This window comes from Thalia democratica, chromosome 1 (genome assembly GCF_965202585.1).
Source record: "Thalia democratica chromosome 1, ktThaDemo2.hap1.1, whole genome shotgun sequence".
NCBI lineage: Eukaryota > Metazoa > Chordata > Thaliacea > Salpida > Salpidae > Thalia > Thalia democratica.
The window spans coordinates 41,570,034-41,589,501 of record NC_139165.1 but is presented as its reverse complement, the minus strand read 5'-3'; the positions used below and the strand labels follow the sequence as shown (position 1 = coordinate 41,589,501).

Below are 19,468 nucleotides of genomic sequence, written 5' to 3'. Positions count from 1 at the left end.
TTAGTATTTAAATACAAAACAAAATAAGTTTAAACCTAAATTTCTATCAAAATAAATAAAATTTTAAAGTCCGGCATACATATTAAAAAAGCACAAAACTATGTTTTTACGTATTAAAATCAACATTCATTGAAGAAAGATAAAATAAATAAACTAAATCGATTATGAGCATGACAATATGTATTTAGAACTTGAAAAAAAGTTTGTTTAACTTTTTGTTGTTAAATACATTAGTAACTAATTTATCTCTAACAGTATTTTTATTCAAATATTTAATCTTCTTCAAACATCTATCAAAAGTTTGATACTTTTTCTCAGGAAGTTTTGTGCCACACTGATTTTCGACAAAGAATTCATCATTTGAAAACTTATTCAATACATAGGTTCTACATTTAGTTTGACAGGTTTTGCACATGTTTTGACATTTTCCTTCCTTAGGTTTGTGTACTAAAAAGAATGTCCAGATAGTATCAAATACTTTGATTATATGTTTTAATAAAACATTCATTAACTTTTGAAACATAAAAAAAAACTTATACTAAGCAAATTAGAAAGCCTTCGTTTTTTAAACATCCTTGACGGCCTAAATGTTTTAAAGATACATTTAATTATACTTTTTTTAATGTTTTACATGACTTTTTTTTGTTTTATTTATTCATCAGAGTAAAAATAACAGTAAATAGTTTTAGGCTGAATTTATTAAAAGTTATGTTTTCTTTGATTTACTGTTATTTTAAGTACGAAATGAAAAGTATATAAAGTAATAAAAACTAACCAAAACTGCAGATATAATTTTGGCACCTTTTTATATTATGCTTCTTTGCAAATCCATGCGTCAACATATTACATTCTCCTTGGCACCAAAAGTCAACAGGATTGTTGTCACTAAAACGAAAAGTATTTGAACTGGCAACTGCGACGACTATTAGGATGAAGAAAAACAACTTCATTTTTAGTTTTTAATCTAAAATAAAAAGAACTTTAAAGTAAACTTTAATCTATCAAATAATAAAGAACGAAGTTAGTTTTAATAACATTGAATCAAAAATTAAAGCACACTTTTGTTATAAAAGATCTAATATTATATACTGCAACATACAGTTGCTACAACTTGTGTGAATTGTGTGAAAAATATTAGAACTCGGGTGTTTATATACTCTCGAATCTTTCTTTGATGTTAGGAGAAAAACTTTCAGAAGAATGTCCAGACACATTTTCGAGACAGCGGTAAGAATTGACCGACAAGTGTCTGAGAAGTGACATTTGACCAAGTGTAAAGTCACAACAATATTTTCTTTGATTTCGTAAGATAACAGACAGTAGTAGCGGAAATCAAGCTTCCTTTTAAAAAAAATTGAAAAATTTTCTCTGTCTGTCTGGTAAAAGTCTTACGCAATTTTCTGTCAACTTTCGCTTTGTTGTTAGAAGAAATTATGTTCAAACTTCACACATTCTTGTGTGGGGAGTCGCAGATGTTGATTGATTACGATAAATAAAAACATCACGTGTTTTCTTTGATGTAGGTCGAATACGTAGCAGCGGAAATCGAACATTCTTCAGACAAATACTCAAAAAGTTCACCGGTCAATTCGTCTGCGTTCAAAACTTTAAGCGTGATATTTTTTAGTTAAATTCAAACTGTAAAACTAAAGCTTTCTTCTTAACACTTGTTAATGTCTAGTCACTTTCACCTAATACTTTTTTTACTCTAAACAAGTAGTAACCTAAAACACTTTAGTTTAACAAAAAGTGATGAAAATTCGAAGGAATAAATAAAATATAAATTAAGTACTGGTAAAGATTTTATACTGTTAAAAGCTGTAAAACTAGGTACAGAAACAAATTGAAAGTTTAAATATTCGGACAGATGTACTTCTAAATCAAATGTAGAAATTTCTACAAGAAGCCGTAGGTCGAAAATAGAATAAAGGCAAATAGCAATGTTTCAAAGCTTTCGTTTATTGTAACAAAATAATGAAAATGCAGCTTACTAAATTTAATTGGAAAAAATCAATTAAACAACCTCTATGCAAACATTCGAATGATTTTGTATTTAACTAGAAAGTTTATATTAATTTCAACTCTTATTCTGGAGTTAAATTCAAACTTCAAATAGAAAACTAAATACTTTATTTACTCGTTCAAAATTTTCGAAATCTTATGACTCGTTTAAAGTTTTCTTTTCATTTTTAGTGTTAAACATTTTTCACTAAAATGTCATATTTTATCTTGTTAACATAACATTAAACTTTTGAACTTTAAGGTGTTCTTAGTAGATTATTAATTCATAAACTAAAAATTAATTGAACTTTTATATATTTTTTAATAGATATTTATTTTAAATTAAAACCCTTAGATGTATTGTTTTTAACAAAACATTATGTAGTAACGTCCAAATTAGTAAATTAAAATTTACTTAATAATAAAAATTAATTCATAATTAATAAATATGTCTGTGCTTTATTTAAAGTTTACTTAAATAATATGCAGTTTAAAGCCGCTCTTTCTAATTTTAACATAAAACAGGTAAAGTAAAATATAAAATTGTAGTAAATTGCATTTTTTCATTAGGACCAGGGTTTTTCGCCTTCATTTTCATAACTGTACACTTAAAAATTAGGTACATTGTCGCCCAATCTTAAATAGAAAGAGTTTTATACTTTTACTCGTTTACTTTTTGTACTCTTACTAATTACCATCCAAAAGGATACTTATTGTCGAAAATCATAATTAGATAATATCTAAGACCAAGTTTAAAATTTTTTCTGCAGTGTTCAAACTGATTTTTTCTATCAACTACTTAAAACTTAACAGTATCTTTTTAGTCGACTAATACACTTGTTTCTTTTTATAAAATTATACATTTTGTCCACTGAAAAGCCTGGTCTACTGTCAGAATCTGAAGGTTTTCAACCACTAAATTAAAAAATTACTTTTCAATTTTTCTGTTTAATAATGTAGTTTATTACAAATTTAAAAAAGGCTAAAACTAGGAATATACTTTAACTGCCAATCCTTTAAGTGATTTTTTTTTTGCGTTTAGTAGACAAACATTTGGTATACGTCCAAGCTTATATAATTAAACATTTGAACAAAATGTATACAAGTTAAAAACTGATATCAGTTAATCATATTTAAAACTGTACATTTTGTTACTTTCTCAAAATTTTAACTGTTAAATTTAGCAAAAACATTTTCAAGTTTTAAATTAAAATTGTATTAAAAGGAATTTAAAAACATTGTTAACAAAACACTATATAAACGAATTTTAAGCTTTTTCTTAAGCACTTATTTGCACTTGTTAATTATGATTTTGATTGATGAGAGCTTAAAAACTTTATTATTTGTAGTGGTTCACTACTGGACAAACACTGTAGCGGGTATCTAAAAAATTATCTGTTGACAATAATAAGCCGTTTAAGCTAATTCTTCCATGTTGAAGATCATAATTTAATACTTGAATTTAAAAAAGTTTAAGTTTTGTCACTTCTTCAGTTTCCTTTCACTTTCTATATGTAAAAACTCTGTATTAATATAATGTTTGTAAATATTTCTACTAGTAATTAAATAGAAAAAAACAATGTACAATCTGAATTTATTTAACGAACAAAAGTAATAAGTCTGCATTAAAAGTAAAAAAAAGACTGTAAAGTACGGTTTTAAAAAAAGTATGAATAAGTAAAATGGCTACTTTAAAAGTTGAAGCAAACAATACTTAAACTGAACTAAATATTTTAGAGAGCTCGCCACTCTCTATTAGTTTTTGATAGATCTTGATAAGATAGTCAACTACTTTGTAGCGAAATTTGCAGTTCTTCAGAATACTATCAATATCATTGCACTCAAAGCACACTCTGTATCTTGGATCTTCAAGGATGCTTACTTCTTTCAACATGTAAAAATAAAAGTACCTTTCTCTTATTTGCACCTGAGTGTTCAACAGATTGCTGCACTGAATCTGCTTGTATGAAACATTCATCTGAAGTTCGAATATTTCCAAAGTGATCAACACAGGCTGAACTTTAAACTGGAGATCGAAAAGTTCTGCTTTGATCTTGTCGTAAGCTGAAGACTGCTCGTTTACTTCAACAGCGGGCCACGTCTGAGTGAAATCAGTTTGCACATTCTCGTAAGCTCCCTTGAAATGATGACCTTTAATTTCATATGAATTTTGGCTTCTCATGTACCTGCTGTTGATGACAGGGTTCTCGTACACGTACTTAAGTATGACAATTTCAGACTCCTGCAGCTCCAACCCCTTTTCGATGATTTGACTCAGCAGGTCTTGCTGCTTCACCTGCGTTTTTAAGGCGTTGGCAAACATAAGGACGTACTGGTAAATTTTCGGCTGCTGCAAAAACCATTCGTCTTCGCCTATTTCAAACTCTTGGACTTCGGCGAAATCGTAAATTGGGTTGCTGTCGTCTGAGAAATCATTGATGCATACGAAACCTTCCATTGGGTCTTTTTGCTTATCCTGGCTGTCACTATCATCTTCTTCATCGCTGCTTTCTCCCTGACCAAGGATGCTGATGTGGATTTGAGCCATCGACTCGCTTACGTCATCCGTAGTGCTTGGAACATTTGCGTCATCAGTGTAGCTGCCATCATTAGCACCTGGACTATTGTTTTCATCGATAGCAATTTGGTTGTTGTTTTTATCATTAGCTGCTGTGTTGTTTTCTTTCTCAGAATTATGCTCGTCGCATTGATTTTCTTTGCTGAGTTGCAAAACTCTTTCATTTTCTTCCGCGTTTTTGAACATATCTTCGAGCCTCCTGTAAACCGAGTAGTATTGATGGCCTTCTTCAGAGCTCTCGTATTGAACTCCCCTCAAAGCGGTGTCTTCCTCGTCGAGATTCTCCCTAGCTTGCTGCTGAATGTAGAAAATGTATCTCGAACGGTAGAAATCTTGACAATCCATGATTTTTTTAGTAGATATCAGCTCTTTTCCTTCTAAATTGTACTTTTCTGGAAGGTTGTTGAGCCATTCTCCATGGTTTTTCAGGTTGTTTGACATTTTGGGTTGTAAAATTACTTCAAACTGAAAAGGTTAAAAGTAAAAATATAGTTTTAAATTCTAATATTTATAGAGTAGAATCTTGTATTAATTACATAAAAATTGCATAACCTTTAAAAATAAACGTTGTTAAAAAAAAGTTATCTTTAAATACTTAATTAACTAATAAATAGTAATAAAATAAAATAAACAAAGGTATGTCGTAGTTGAGTATAACTTTGTAACCAAGCGTATAAATGAATAAAAAACTATGTAATATACTTAATTTCTAATTAGCGTAATCTAAAAATATAGTTTGTCTTTTAATCTTTTAATTGTAATAATTAAGATGTGAAAACTTAGGTTTAGGTAAATTTCTTTAAAAAATAAAGTATCAATTTTTAAAAGGCTTATATTTAAATTAACTATACTGACTTCTTTTAATTGTAAAATTTATAGATGTGATATTAAACTTAGATTAAAGTCTATTACTTCAAAAGATAGAATTAATAAATTTTTATTTATATATATATGTGTTTTTAATTTCATTAAATCTCAGAATTTAAATACTGTATACTTTTTTAACTTATGTAGAGCTTTACAAAATTTTGTTATTTATTTATTTTTATTGTTAATAAAATTTACAGTATTATAACAACTATCCTCAATGTCAATTTTTATAGAAGGTTATATTTCACAATAAACATAACATAATCAACCAGCTTGAAAATTTTATTTGTTAACAAAATCAATCTTAATCAAAAAATTAATATATAAAGAACCAGGGTTTCAACTTGATATAGTACTTTTATTATTTGTTGAGAATGTATAATAAATATAAATAGAAAAATAACCTAAAACCCTAAAGAGAACGTTATTTAATTTAAAAAATGTTTTTTCATTGTCGTAAAAGTAAAATTAATTAAACAGTTTTTTTCTCAAATTTAATGATGAAGGTATAACTCATACACTATAACTGATATTTGTGTAAAAGTACCGTACCCACTGTAGTAGTTACATAAATAAAATAGTTTCTTTTTGTTACAAAAACAAAATAAAATGTAGAGCTGAAGTTGAAAGTATTGTATACAAAAATATTATAGACTTATTTTTATATCTCTGAATAGATTATACAAAGAAATGTTTTTATTTTTAATTTTAAAGTATCACTAAAGAGTTATATTAAAGTCAAACATATTAAACTTATTAATTTGTAGAAGATTATTCACGAAACATTATTAATTGATATCCCATTTATTTTTATGGGATATCAATTAGTCACATTTTATAACATATAAATTACAAATCCTTAAAACTAAAATCAACATAAAATTAACTCGATACTTAAGTATTTTTATTCTGTTGTTATAAAAACATTTTCATCTAAAACATTAAACAGAAAACCTTTAAAAGCAATTATTCAAAGTTTGCAATAAGTCATGCTTTTAGATTCGGTGCACTAATTTGTTGAACGCTTATGTGCAAATTAAAAAAAGGTACTTATATTTTTTCATGGTGAAATCAGTAAGCGCCCTTAAAGATCCGGTATACAGAAGTTGTAATGACAAAGTTTAAAGAGAATTGCGAGCTTATGAGACAAGTATATAGTTTAGTTTTAGCGTTGTTTAATTATTTTCTTTTTGAAGCCGATTTTGTATTTTTAGACTTTACTGTAAAACAGTTTTTTACAGGTACAAGTTTCTTTCTTTTTTATTATAAGTAGAAAAATCTTAAGATATTATTATAAAATGGTTTGTCTTCACTTAAAAACGTATAAAATAATATAAATTTAAAAGTATGATTATGAGTAGTGCATATATTAAAACAATAAATTAAAAACTTTAAATTTTAAAATGCAATTTAAGGCTTTCCGTTGTTAGTTCACAGTTTTTGAAACACCAATACAGTGATTAATCAACAGAAAATCTTTTAAATAATTCATTTTCTTCAATGTAGGCTAATACCTTTCTGAATTGTTTTTATTTAGACTACTAACAAAAGATTATAACATTTTTTTGCCTCGATCAGTAACTTTTAAAGTACAGAAACTAACAAATAAAAAGTATTAATAGTTGTTTAAAACAAAAAGAAATACTTTTAACGTGTTTTTTAAGTCTTATTAAACTTTAAGTATTAACTTCTTATATTTTGTGAAACTTTAACGCAGCTTAAGAACGGAAAAAAAATACTGTATTGAAAAGTAATCTTTTCATTTTACATTAGCAGTTTAATTTTATTGACAATATTTTACAAAGTATGAGTTGTATAACTAATTAATTTTGTTTAAATAATAATTATGTTACTTATAAATGTATAGCTGCTTTAACTTTTTATCTAACTTAATTGTAAAATCAGAAAAAAAAACTATAAGCAAAATTCGATTAAATGCTTTAATAGTAATCAATGTAATGTTCTAAAACTATTTTTAACTAAAGATCAGAATACAAATATTTAAGTATTAAATTAACATTATGTATTTGACTAACATTATGTTTGTTTTTGTTTTTAGACTTATAGAAACATTAAGTAATAAAAGTTAAATATTTAGAATTTTGAGATTAAAAAACTATTTCAAGTTAGTATTTGTTTAGTAAAATTTATTCATTCTTTTTTTCAACTATATCACTTTTTTGAAACTTATTTAAAAAATGCTACAATTACTTTTTACAAATTGTTTTTAAGCTACCAAATGCGTCTTGGTCAGACATTTTTGAAAAACAAAATGACGTTTTGAAAATTCAATGATGAATGTTGAGCATAAGCACTTTTGTTTGCACTATGAAATTTTAAAATATATATCAAAAAAATCACTAGACAGGTATGCTGTTAATATTTTGACAAATGTGTTATGGTATTTTGTAATACACCAAAAAATTATTTAATTAAAAGCTACTTGTTAGAAATTATTTTATAAAACTTAGTATATTTGTAGTTTTGGTAGTTAAAAAAAATCTAGTTTAACAAAATTAATGTAATTACTTACAATAAGAAAATTAATAGAGTAATCAAAACATTTTTATACATCAAATTTGTGGAATTTGTTTAAAATTTCAATTATTTTATTGTTAATAAAATATACCATTGACATCATGATTTACCCTATCTCTTAAATTAAAAAAAAAAGTTTTTAAAAGTTTTTTTATCTTTAAAACTTCATTTATAAAAAAAAGGGGGTAATTACCTAGGATGATGTTGCACCAATATCAAACTGAAAATATACTATATTTGATGTCTTTTTTAACCATATTTTTAGGCAAAAAATTTGTCTTATAAATAAATAATAAAGTCAAATTTATTAATCATAAACTAATAAAACTAAATAATTTAATCGGTTTTATTTGACAATTTAAAGTGATCATATTAATGAAATATTTTACATTGATTACAATATTGTAAAATAAAGTTGATTAGATATTTAAGTTTATTATAAGAAAATTAAATTCTTACTATGTATTTATAAAGCTTGTTTAAAGCAAAGTATCTTTTTAGATTAAACATATTAGGCTTAAAACATTGATTTTTAGCCTATAATTACAGTTAAAATAGACATAAAATATAATATATTTTCAGTTTGATATTGGTGTGACATCATCCTAAGTAATTACCAAAAAGGTCACAGTTTCAAAAAAACCAGTTATTGTTTGGATTTTGAAACGTTAATATCAATTAAATTATTATAATTTTTTTACTTAAGTAAAACAATTATTTTCTAATAGTTAATATAATAAAGTGTTTATCAAAATCAAGTTTAAATTTTGGAATGGTTTAAAACATAAAAGTACTAAATTTTTTTAAGGGCATAGGGGGGTAAAACACTTTTTTCAAAAATTGATCCAATTTTTATAGTTTTTACTAAGCTACAAGATGCTTTTCACAGATTATAAAAATTAAAAATAATTTTTGAGATATGGGCGGTCAAAGTCGGAGGCAGCAATAGGATCCTTATGGGAGGCGCAAACTAAAACTGCAAAAATAGACTATTTCACCAAAAATCTATTTTCACCTACGTTTTTGAGATAACTACCTTAAAATTTAAGTGTTCCTTGAGATATTTAGAAAATTCTGACAAAAAGAATTTTATAAAAATTAAAAAACAAAAATTTTATATAAAAAAAACAAAAAAAAAACAGTGTTTTTTAGTTTTGTTGTTACAAAACTTTTATTTTGTTAAATTTTGTTCTAACAGAATTTTCTAAATGTTGCAAGTAACATTTCCTGGAAATTTGAGGTAGTTATCTCAAAAAACGTAGAAGATATATTTTTAAAGAAATAGTCTATTTAGCCATTTTAGTTTGCGCCTTCCATAAGGAACCTATTGTTGCCTCCAACTTTGACCGGCTATATCTCAAAAATCATTTTGAATTATTATAATCTTTAAAAAGCATCTTGTAGCTTGGTAAAAACTGTATAAATTAAGATTAAATTTTGAAAAAAAAGAGTTTCCCCCCAATCCCACATTTAGAAAACACTTTAAATGTGGTCAAAACCTTTACACAAGATTTAATCTAGCAAGAATATACTTTAAGAATGTATAAAACAAAATAAGATTTAATTACTTTTAATGTAAATAAGTAATACTTATAAAAATAACATTAATAAAAACACACAAGAAAACAATATATTCTTCATTATCACGTTTACTGCAGCAGTATGTGGCTAGAATCCCTCACTGCTTTCTGTGGCTGATTTATATAGCAGCGTTCTTAACTTTTTGCAACATTACATCAGTAATTTCTGGTCTGCACTTTATTTTCTTATTTTTCAACTGTATTAAACTTGCATTAGTATAAAGCTTGTTGACCTTGCAAGCTTTCTCTTAACCGCTTGGATGAACTTATAGCTCAAAACTTCCAACCAAATCTTAGTAACAACTTTATCAACAGTATTCAATTGCAATTTGATATCCTGTTACAATGCTATAATATCAAGCTTGCGCAAAACCTGGAATCCTGGAAAAACCTGGAATTTGGGCAGGAAAAAAACCTGGAAAATATTTTACTATTTTTACATGTTATGTAGCAAAATTTTAATTTAATACAATAAAATCTATTATGAAGATGAAACTTTTTTTGTATAAAAAAAAAATTCAGTAAACAAGCATTTAAACTACTTGTAAAGTATCTTTTCAATGTTGTTGTACTATAAAATTTTTTTAAATTAAAGTATAATTTTATACTCTCAAAATAAACCAAAAAACTTGTTTTTTTAAACATGGAAGAAATTCAAAAAACCTGAAAGAAAATTACTAAAAACTTTTGCCAACCATGATAAAAATTGTTTTAAAAGAGTTTTTTGTTGAATACAACACTACTTAATGAAGTAGGCACATAGATTTGACAAAATTGCCAGTTTTCAATTATATTGTTATAGATTTTGGCAGTAAAAGAATTTTTTACCAAAAATTATCAACGGCTCTTGTACTCTCAAAATAAAAACTATTAGTCACTTTTTTATAATAAAAAAGTTTAATTAAATTTTGAGAAACTATTTTATGAAAAAGTTGTCTATTACAAGTATAAGCCATGGTCGGGTCCAACATTTTTTCTACAAAAAATCACATTAGCTTTTATTTAAAAGTTTAAAATATAAAAGTTAAGTTACTTAAAAAAAAAAATTGAGAATTTCCAGTTTTGTAAAAAAAAGTCTGATACAACTCTATGAAATAAATATTTTACTTTCATTTTTCTCTGAATTTTGCAAAACTTACAAAAACTATTTCTCTTACTTCATCTAAAAGCATTTATTTCAAACTTTATATGGTACAAAAAACTTGTAGGAGGGATTTTATTTACAAAGATGGTAATAGAGTTTTTTTTTGTTTTATAAAACACAGTTTATGAAAAATTAGAAGTCTGTTTCAAACAAATTATTCTAAATTTATAAATTTTTTACTGAGAAATTTTTATAGCAGTTGCTCAAAAGCTGATGGAGTAGAAATAATTTTACATAGAAGTTAATTTTTTCTTGTATTTAAAACCTATGTAACACTAAATATGATTGCTTATACCTTGCTTAAATTTTCAAGAAAAAAAAGGCAACTTGTAGCTAAGTATAAAAAAAAAGTCTTACTTAAAAATTGAATCCCCTTTAACTGTAAGTTTTTCATTGAGATTTTATAATAAATTAGAAAAGTTAATTAATTAAGATTAGTATAAAGCTATTTTCTTATTCATTTTAAGCAGTTGACATTAAGGCCATAGGGGGTGGGGGGTCTGACTTTATTTTTTACAAAAATAAACTTTGGCTGTTATATGAAAGCTTTAAATACAAACTTCAAGCCTGTTTTTATAGAACTCAAAAATATCATTTAACTTTTGAGATATTTTGTTTTTTGTAAAAAGTTTCTGATAAAAACGTATGGACCGCAAATTTTTTGGAGTCAATTTTCTCGGAAATTTAAAAATTCACTAAAAATCTATCTCCTTCTTCATTTTTCAAGCAATCTTCTTCAAAATTTCAGGAAATGTTCCTTATATTAAAAGGAAAAAACATTACCTTAGAATTTTAATAATGTAAAAAAATTAAAATTTTTAACACAAAACACTTTTTTTTAATTATGTTTTAAATTTTTTATTTATTTTCATAGTAACGTTTTTTTGTTATTGTATAAATAGACTGTAAAAGTTTGAAGAAGATTGCTTGAAAAATGTAGGAGGAGATAAATTTTAAATAAAATAGTCTTTTTTATTGTTTTAGTTTTTCCTTTCCATAGGGAACCTATTATGTGGCCCGACTTTGACTAGTTATATCTCAAAAAATAACTTTAATATTTTAAAACCATAAAAAGCATCTTCAAGCTTAGAAAAAAATCTTTAAAATAAGATCAACTTGTAAAAAACATGTTTTACCGCCCCCTATGGCCTTAAATTAAAAGGATTTTTTTATGAACTATAACAGAAAATGTTATTGAAATTTTTTAAAAATATGAAAACATACAATTTTATGACTAAAGAATAATATTATAAAATAAGATATGGATGTTATATCAATTTAAGAAGTCTTGTCAATGAGTGTTATTGATAATAAACCTATTAGAAAATTTTAAAGTTATGAATTATTTTCTTGTAAAAACAAAAATTTTGCTACAGGGCTTTAATGCAGTAATTTATAATCATGGGGCTCAAGAAATTATTTTTTTAATATTGACATTAAGGGTATATGGTAACCTACCTTGATTTTTACAAGTTGATCTTATTTTTTATAGAGTTTAATCTGAGCTATCAGACATTTTAAACCCCTTAACAAAATTAAAAGTAAATTTTCAGATATAAGCAATTAAAATAAGTGACCTCAATAGGTTCTAAGTAGAAGGCATAAACCAAAAGCGCAAAAAAAAGACTATTTCACAAAAAATCTATCTTCTCACCTTTATTTTTTTAACCAATCTTCTTCAAATTTTTATTTTCCATCACTAGTTTTTTAATTGATTCTATGCAAGAATTTTATATATTTTGAAAACTAAAAATTTTATAATTTACTTTTTTGAAATAAACCTTATCTCAAAAACTGTTAACTAATTAAGTTTAAAGAGCAGTTCAAACCAACTGAAGTATGCAATATAAGATTAACTTATATTAAGTGGGCCTAGCCCTTAATTTACCTTAACAAGCGTTAAATATTAACAAGAATTTCTTAAAAATGTCAACAGTTATTTATGTGATGACTGATGACATTCTACTAGAGTTTTATTTCTTGAGAAAAAAGTAACATTATGTTTCCATTTTGTAGATAAAAAATTATTAAGTGTTAACATTTACATGATTATACATTCTGTTTTTCATTGTTGAAATATATTTATAAAAAAGTCATGCTTCCAATTATCAACTTATTTATTTGCAGATATTTAATTTTTTTATTTTTATCTGCAGTTGAAATAGAAAACAATACTTTAGTTTTGTATGTACATTTTGGATTTTTTTTTGTTTTTATTTTAAGTAGTGCTATAATTCTAATTGAGTCACATAATATAATTTAGTTATTAGTAGTTGTTACAGTGTTTGATTATATACATTTTTAAAATTAGAACAGTAGCACAGCTATTGCCAGCATATAAAATAAGCACTTGTCCAGAAGGTTGTTATTTCTTCTCCTTATAAATTAAAAGTTCAACCAGCAAACTAATGCCGCGCCCTCAGGATAACTCAGGATATTTTGAAGTTTTTGAAAATCTTACCATGACTAAGGATAACTCAGGATATTTTAAGAATTTTGAAAATCTCACCATGACTCAGGATAACTTATGATATTTTTTAATTATACTTTTAAACTCATGATAACTCAGATAGTTTTGTTTTTTATAAAAAACTCACGTCAGTTTTTGGTGTTTTTAGTAATCTCAGAATAGATTTTTTTCTAGATTTAGTTTGCTATTTTAAAACCAATTTGTTGAAGATTTTTATTAATTTTGAAAATTAATTTTTCAAGTTATGAAAAACCTCTGGATAATTCAGGACAGTTTTTTTGACTTGAACAGTGGCAACCCTAATTATGATATCAATTTATGTGATAAACAAAATCGATCTAAAAAATTATTTCTTAAGGTGTACTTTCTCAATAAGCTCACAATTTTATACAAATTTCTGTTAATTTTCACAAATTTATTATAAGCCACATTATTACAATATTCTTTTACTTAAAATTGGTAAAAAATGCTTTTGCAAACAGAAATAAGATTTGCCTTTGAATATCAATTTATAAATAAAAAAGTTATGCACAAGTTACACTATCATATTTTATATTTATAATACTCATGTTTTAATTTTATAATAAAAATAGTTTTTATACTTCCTTTATTTATCCCCATTTCTGTTAATACTTTTTAATTTATAAAAATCAATCTTAAATGTCCTTAAATACTTTACACTTTTTTTATACTAAGTAATGTGAATATTTTCTTAGATAGTTAGATATATCCTTATAAATATTTCAATACCTAATAATAAGTATTTTCAGTACTTTGTGTTTCTTACTCATTAAACTTTAATGTAAAAGAAAGTTGAATGGTATCAAAATGCATGTAAAACAATCATTAAATTAAATTTTCTCTGAAATTTTAAAGAAAATTTTCTCTTCAAAAATAGTTTAGAAAGTCTATAAATTCACAATAAGCTTTCTAAATAATAAAAAACTACTTGACATTTGCTGCGAAATTAAACTTTAAAATTGTAAAATGATATAATTAAAGTGAATTTTTGGTGTTTTTGTTATAAGATAAATTTTTAAATCAGGGTTCCCAAATGGAGGCAATATTGCCCCTTTACTTTTGAAACTAGTGTTAATTATGGTACAAAAATGTCCATAAACCTTCATGACCTAAAAGTTTTCTTTATAATAAAAAATTAACTTAGAAATTATGCTATTTTCTGTTTTTTTTTTGAAAAATTATTGCTAACTGTTAATCATCTGTAAATTTTATTAAGTTTATTTTAAATCATAACCAATGAAGAGTTTCTTAAAACTTTTAAGTTGGTATCGAAATCCATAAATTTACAGTATTTTTTATTTCAGAACTTAAACAAAATAAAATCAGCTTTGACTATTTTGTTTCAAAGCACAAAGTCGGTAGAATAATTGTTTGTTATTGATGCATCGCTTCAAACGAGCACTTTACTTCCTGCAATCTGTTGCATCCGCGTTTTTGCTGCTCGTGGCAAACATAATAAAAAACCTAACAATGCCAAGAGGAAACTCCAAAAGAAAAAAGAACGCCGCCAAAGAGACGGTCACTTCAACCGCAGGTCAGCTTGACAATGTGAGGCCTCCAAACCCCGAAGAGTCCAATTTGGTTGCTAGGGACCCATTTGATGATGCCCCAAAGCCTTCCCCGGGCATGCAGATGAGAATGGTGCACCCTTCCTTTCACCCTGGCCAGCCCATTCCAAGGATGGTCAGTCACGCCCCAATGGGTGCCAGCTACAGGGAAATGCCAGGAATGCGCCCAGGTTTTGGATACAGCATGGGACCCCACCATTTTCCAGGGGGTCACATAGGCATGGTGAGGTCACCAAGTTACAGCGGGCACCCATCCTGCCCAAACGGCTACCCCATGTCCAGGGTGCCTTACATGGCTTACAGACAGAGAATGATAAACGGCATTAGGCCAGGAATGCCTGGCGGTCCGATGTCAGATGGAGTGATTGAGCATGGGATGATTGGTGGGCCTGGTGCACACCTTGGCCCAATGGGTAGGCCAACTCTGACTGCTATAAGGAGGCAGTCCACTGGGTCTAGCAAGAACTCAGCTGTGGATGGAAAGTCGCCTAAAATTGAGCCAAGCGCTCCAAAATCAAAAAAGAAAAATGACAAAAAGTCATCATCCATTAAAACTGAAGATGTAAAGCCAATGAACGGAATGGACGGTTTGGGCTCAGGAAATGCAACTCCAACCCCCGCAGCGCCCAAAACTTGCAGGATTTGCAACCAGGAAATAGCTGTAGGCGAGGACATGATTCAGTGCAAAGCCAGCTGTGGAATGTATTTCCACAAGACTTGCACTGGACTGACAGACGCCGCTTACAAGTTCTTGATCACTGAGGAAATGGCTATCTGGTGCTGTGACTTCTGCATTAAGTCAAATATTGAGATCAATGCATTTTGCCCCAGCCAAAAAGTGAAGAACTCTCCAACGCCATTGTCCGCTGGAGCATAGGTGTTTATTGTTTTATATTCATAATACAGTTTTGTTATTGGATCTAACGTGTTAAATATTTTGTGCATGTTTTAATTGAAATAATTTTGTTTTTTTAACAAATGAAAAATTTATCATGAGCAAAATTTTCCTAAAAGCTTTTAAAACTATTTTTTGCTGTTGTAAAAAGTAGTTCATGATAAATATGATATTTTACTTTCTACTTATCACATATAGCATCTCTTAGATAATGCTTCTTATAAATTCATCTTTAACTTTGGTTTGTGTTACATTAAGGAGTTTTTAAAGTTTTAAAAAACTAAAGTACATCCATTTGTTGCTTAAAACTAGAAACGCTGAATGATAATAAATTATTAAACTTTGAAATTCAAAAAAAAAAAATACACAACACTTTTTATTGTTTAAAATTATGTATTACAAATAGCCTTTTAAATTACTCGTTGATCATAAGTTCTATTTTTAATTTTGAGTAAACAAAGCAAACTTTTTAAAATTAAGCAAGCTGTTTTACTGTAGTATTATCTAAATTTCAAAAAATACAACATTTTACTTTAGATGACAAGTAACGTCTCCCACGTCAAAAACAAGACTTGACTGCAGCGGCTAGCTCATGACAGTGGCTGAACTTCTGAAAATCCATCACATGGCAGGTTCTATGATGTTTTTTGATCTCTCCCGTTGTTTTCAAGCTTAAATTTTTAAATCTCTTGCGCGACATCTTTAATCATAAACGTTGAGCGGTGCGGTTTCTTTTCATAATTACCAGTTACGACCTGATATCTCTGATAGTTACTACCTATGTGTAAGTTCTTTTTTTTTTTTGAGGCGAAATTCAAAAAGCATATAGTTCCAACTGTTTGGTGAAGAGTACTCTCATAAAACATGTACACTTTTTATTAAAAGCAAACTTTTGTTAATTGATCTAGGGTACTTTGAATGTTAAGATACACCTGTTTAAATTACTTAATTTATTTCTACTTTTGTTTGGTCGTGATTTGCTTAATTTTTTTTTTAATACAAACAAGATCTGATGTATTAATTCAAGAAAACAAATCGGTAGATCCAAATGTTTTTTCACCTTCATTTGAGTTGATGTGTGATGCTTTTTTGCTTAGAAAACAAATTACACTTTTCTATATATATTTTGTACATTGTTTTAATCGAAGTGCACAAAGTTTAATATCTTAATTAATTAAGTTACATCAGTTTACTTTTGTATGTTTATAATGTTTGAATTTTAATCCGCTTTTAAGAAGCTTAAATTTTTTTATTGACTTTTGTTTTAATTGTGTTTAGTTTTTACCAGAGAACAAATTAGTGTAATGTATGTTTTCCATAGTCTCAAGGTTATTTTAACTAACATAAAATAAATTTAAACGAGAGTCTTATTAGAAATAAATATCTTAAATGATGTACCTACTTCAAAATTCTCTATACTTTTCAGTCTATTTATTTCAATAGATTTATAACATTGTTTTGTCAATCTAACTTTTATTAAAACAATTTTAGGGCATAGGGGGTTCACTTTGATTTTTACAAGTTGATCTTATTTTGTAGAGTTGAATCTGATCTATCAGACGTTTTTAACTGCTTAACAAAATTTAAAGTAATTTTCAAGATATAAGCTATCAAAGTAGGTGACCTCAATATGTTCCTAATGTAAGGTGCAAACTAAAAATGCAAAAAAAAGACTGTTTCACTAAAAATCTATCTCCTACTTCATTTTTCAACCAATGTTCAACAATTTTCACAGTAAGTCTATTATTAATATTCAATCCGATTTAACGCAGTAATTATATTAATTTTGAAAATATTTAAAAAAACCATATTTTTTTTTGTTTTTTTTCTAAATTTGTATTTTTCAATATTATTGAAAACCCAACATTAAATGTCTATTCAATTACAAAAGGAATGTTTCCTGAAAGTTTGAGGTCTCCAGCTAAAATTAATGAAGGAGGTGATAGATTTTAGTGAATTTTTAAACTTCGAGAAAATTGACCTTGAAAAGTTTGCGGTTCATACGTTTGTATTGGAAACTTTTTACAAAAACGTCTATATCTCATATTGATTAAAAATTTTTGTATTCATTAAAAACTGACTTGTAGTTTATACTTTAAGCTTTGATATAATAAGTCAATGTTAATTGAAAAAAAAATTGGACCTCCCCTATGCCCTTAATAACTTTCGTTTTTAAATATAGTGTTATTAAACATTGTCACCGAACCTTTAGTTTTGGACAATTTTTGTTATACATAGCACGACTATATAAGAAAAATGAAGATTTATTTTTAAATATAAATGTGTTAAACAAGATTTAAAAGAATTTTTCTAAAGTGTTGAAGTTTTTTACCAATATTTTTCTTTAAAAAAATAATACAAAAATAGTGAACATCTTCAACCATTTCTTCCAAGTGTTAAAGTTAATTAGTTGACAGAATAAAATACATATTAACAATATTTTTTGTTTGAATGTCAAGCTGCAGTTTTGATACAACATTTTCCAATTTGCTGACCTCTTTTGTACATTGTTTTATATATATATTAAGATGTTTGTCACTAAACTTGATGGTAACTAACTTGTATTGTTGTTTAGTGTTGCGTGTGGTAGTTTGGCTCTCGTTTCAATAACATCCAAGTATTTATTACTTTTAGTAACAAAGTTTTTTAAATAAGTTTTATTACGTTGTATTTTCAACTTTCGTAATCTGAAATATTGTTTTAAAATTAAAAAAATATATTTCAAATGTGTTTTCATTACAAAAGACTCAACATTAGATTAAAAAGTTACTTAAGTTTGAAAATAATACGTTTTTAAATTATTATGTAATATATAAAAGTATGTACTTAAGAAACATTAATTGTATAATAAACAATTATCTATATAAAACACATAGGAAATATTCCTTTAAATTGGTTATAACTTATTCTACTAAAGTTTGTTTTAACTTAACTATTTTTAGTTATATTCAACTAGTGTAAATTGTATTAAATTTATTTAGGATCAAACTGCATACAAAATATTATTGATATATATTTATTTAGATTAACATAAATATCACAAGTTGATAATACTCTTTTGTAATCTGTTGTTGTGTAAAATTATAACATTTTTTGCTTTAAATAATAAATAATTAAATTAAAAAGCTTAAATGATTTAGTAACTTTTTTTTTTATCAAGTGTATAAAAAAGCGCAGTACTTTAAAATTTTTATGTATATTTACTTTTGCACAGTTCAAGTTATTAACTTGAACTAACGTGCTAGATTTTATAAAGTAAACTATGGTAGGCCTGGCAGTTACAAATAAAGTTTGTTCGAACAAAACATGACATAATATTCACAAATTCTTGTCACAAATTGATTATCATAATGTAACTGTTGCAAGTGTGTTGTGATTTTATTGAACTATATATTTTGTAAATATGTGCAGGTTATTGTTTTGGGTGCTTACAACTTTGCTTTCTTGCTGAGATTATACTGAGCGCGCAGTTATGTGTGCGAGCTTGAAAATACAACAGTTAATATTGTCGATTTACTATTTCCATCATTGTTTAATTAGTTTTTACAGCAAAAAAAAGTTTGGGTTTTGTACAGTTTGTAATTTTGTACATAGATCACAGTTTGAAAAATTTCACTTAAATTATATAACTAAATTTCAATTTGTAATTTTTAAGACATTTGAAGTATAAATTCTTATTAAAAACATTAAACAAGCTTGATTTGTTAGACTTGATTGAATTTTTTTTATTGATGAACACAACAATTTTGATCTGATAAATTGTAAATTGTTATTTATTGTTTGTGTGTTACTAAAAAACTTTA

The 19,468-nt window shown here is 26.4% G+C and overlaps 1 protein-coding gene across 1 annotated transcript; it reads left to right on the top strand.

Moving 5' to 3' along the window:
- Positions 1–14,514: 14,514 nt before the first annotated feature.
- LOC145831958 (uncharacterized) lies at positions 14,515–17,901 on the top strand. Its single transcript, XM_082939318.1, has 2 exons — positions 14,515–15,647; positions 16,203–17,901. Exon 1 carries the CDS (start codon positions 14,583–14,585, stop codon positions 15,645–15,647), a length of 1,065 nt encoding a protein of 354 aa, XP_082795444.1. The 5' UTR covers positions 14,515–14,582; the 3' UTR covers positions 16,203–17,901.
- The last annotated feature ends 1,567 nt before the right edge of the window (positions 17,902–19,468 follow it).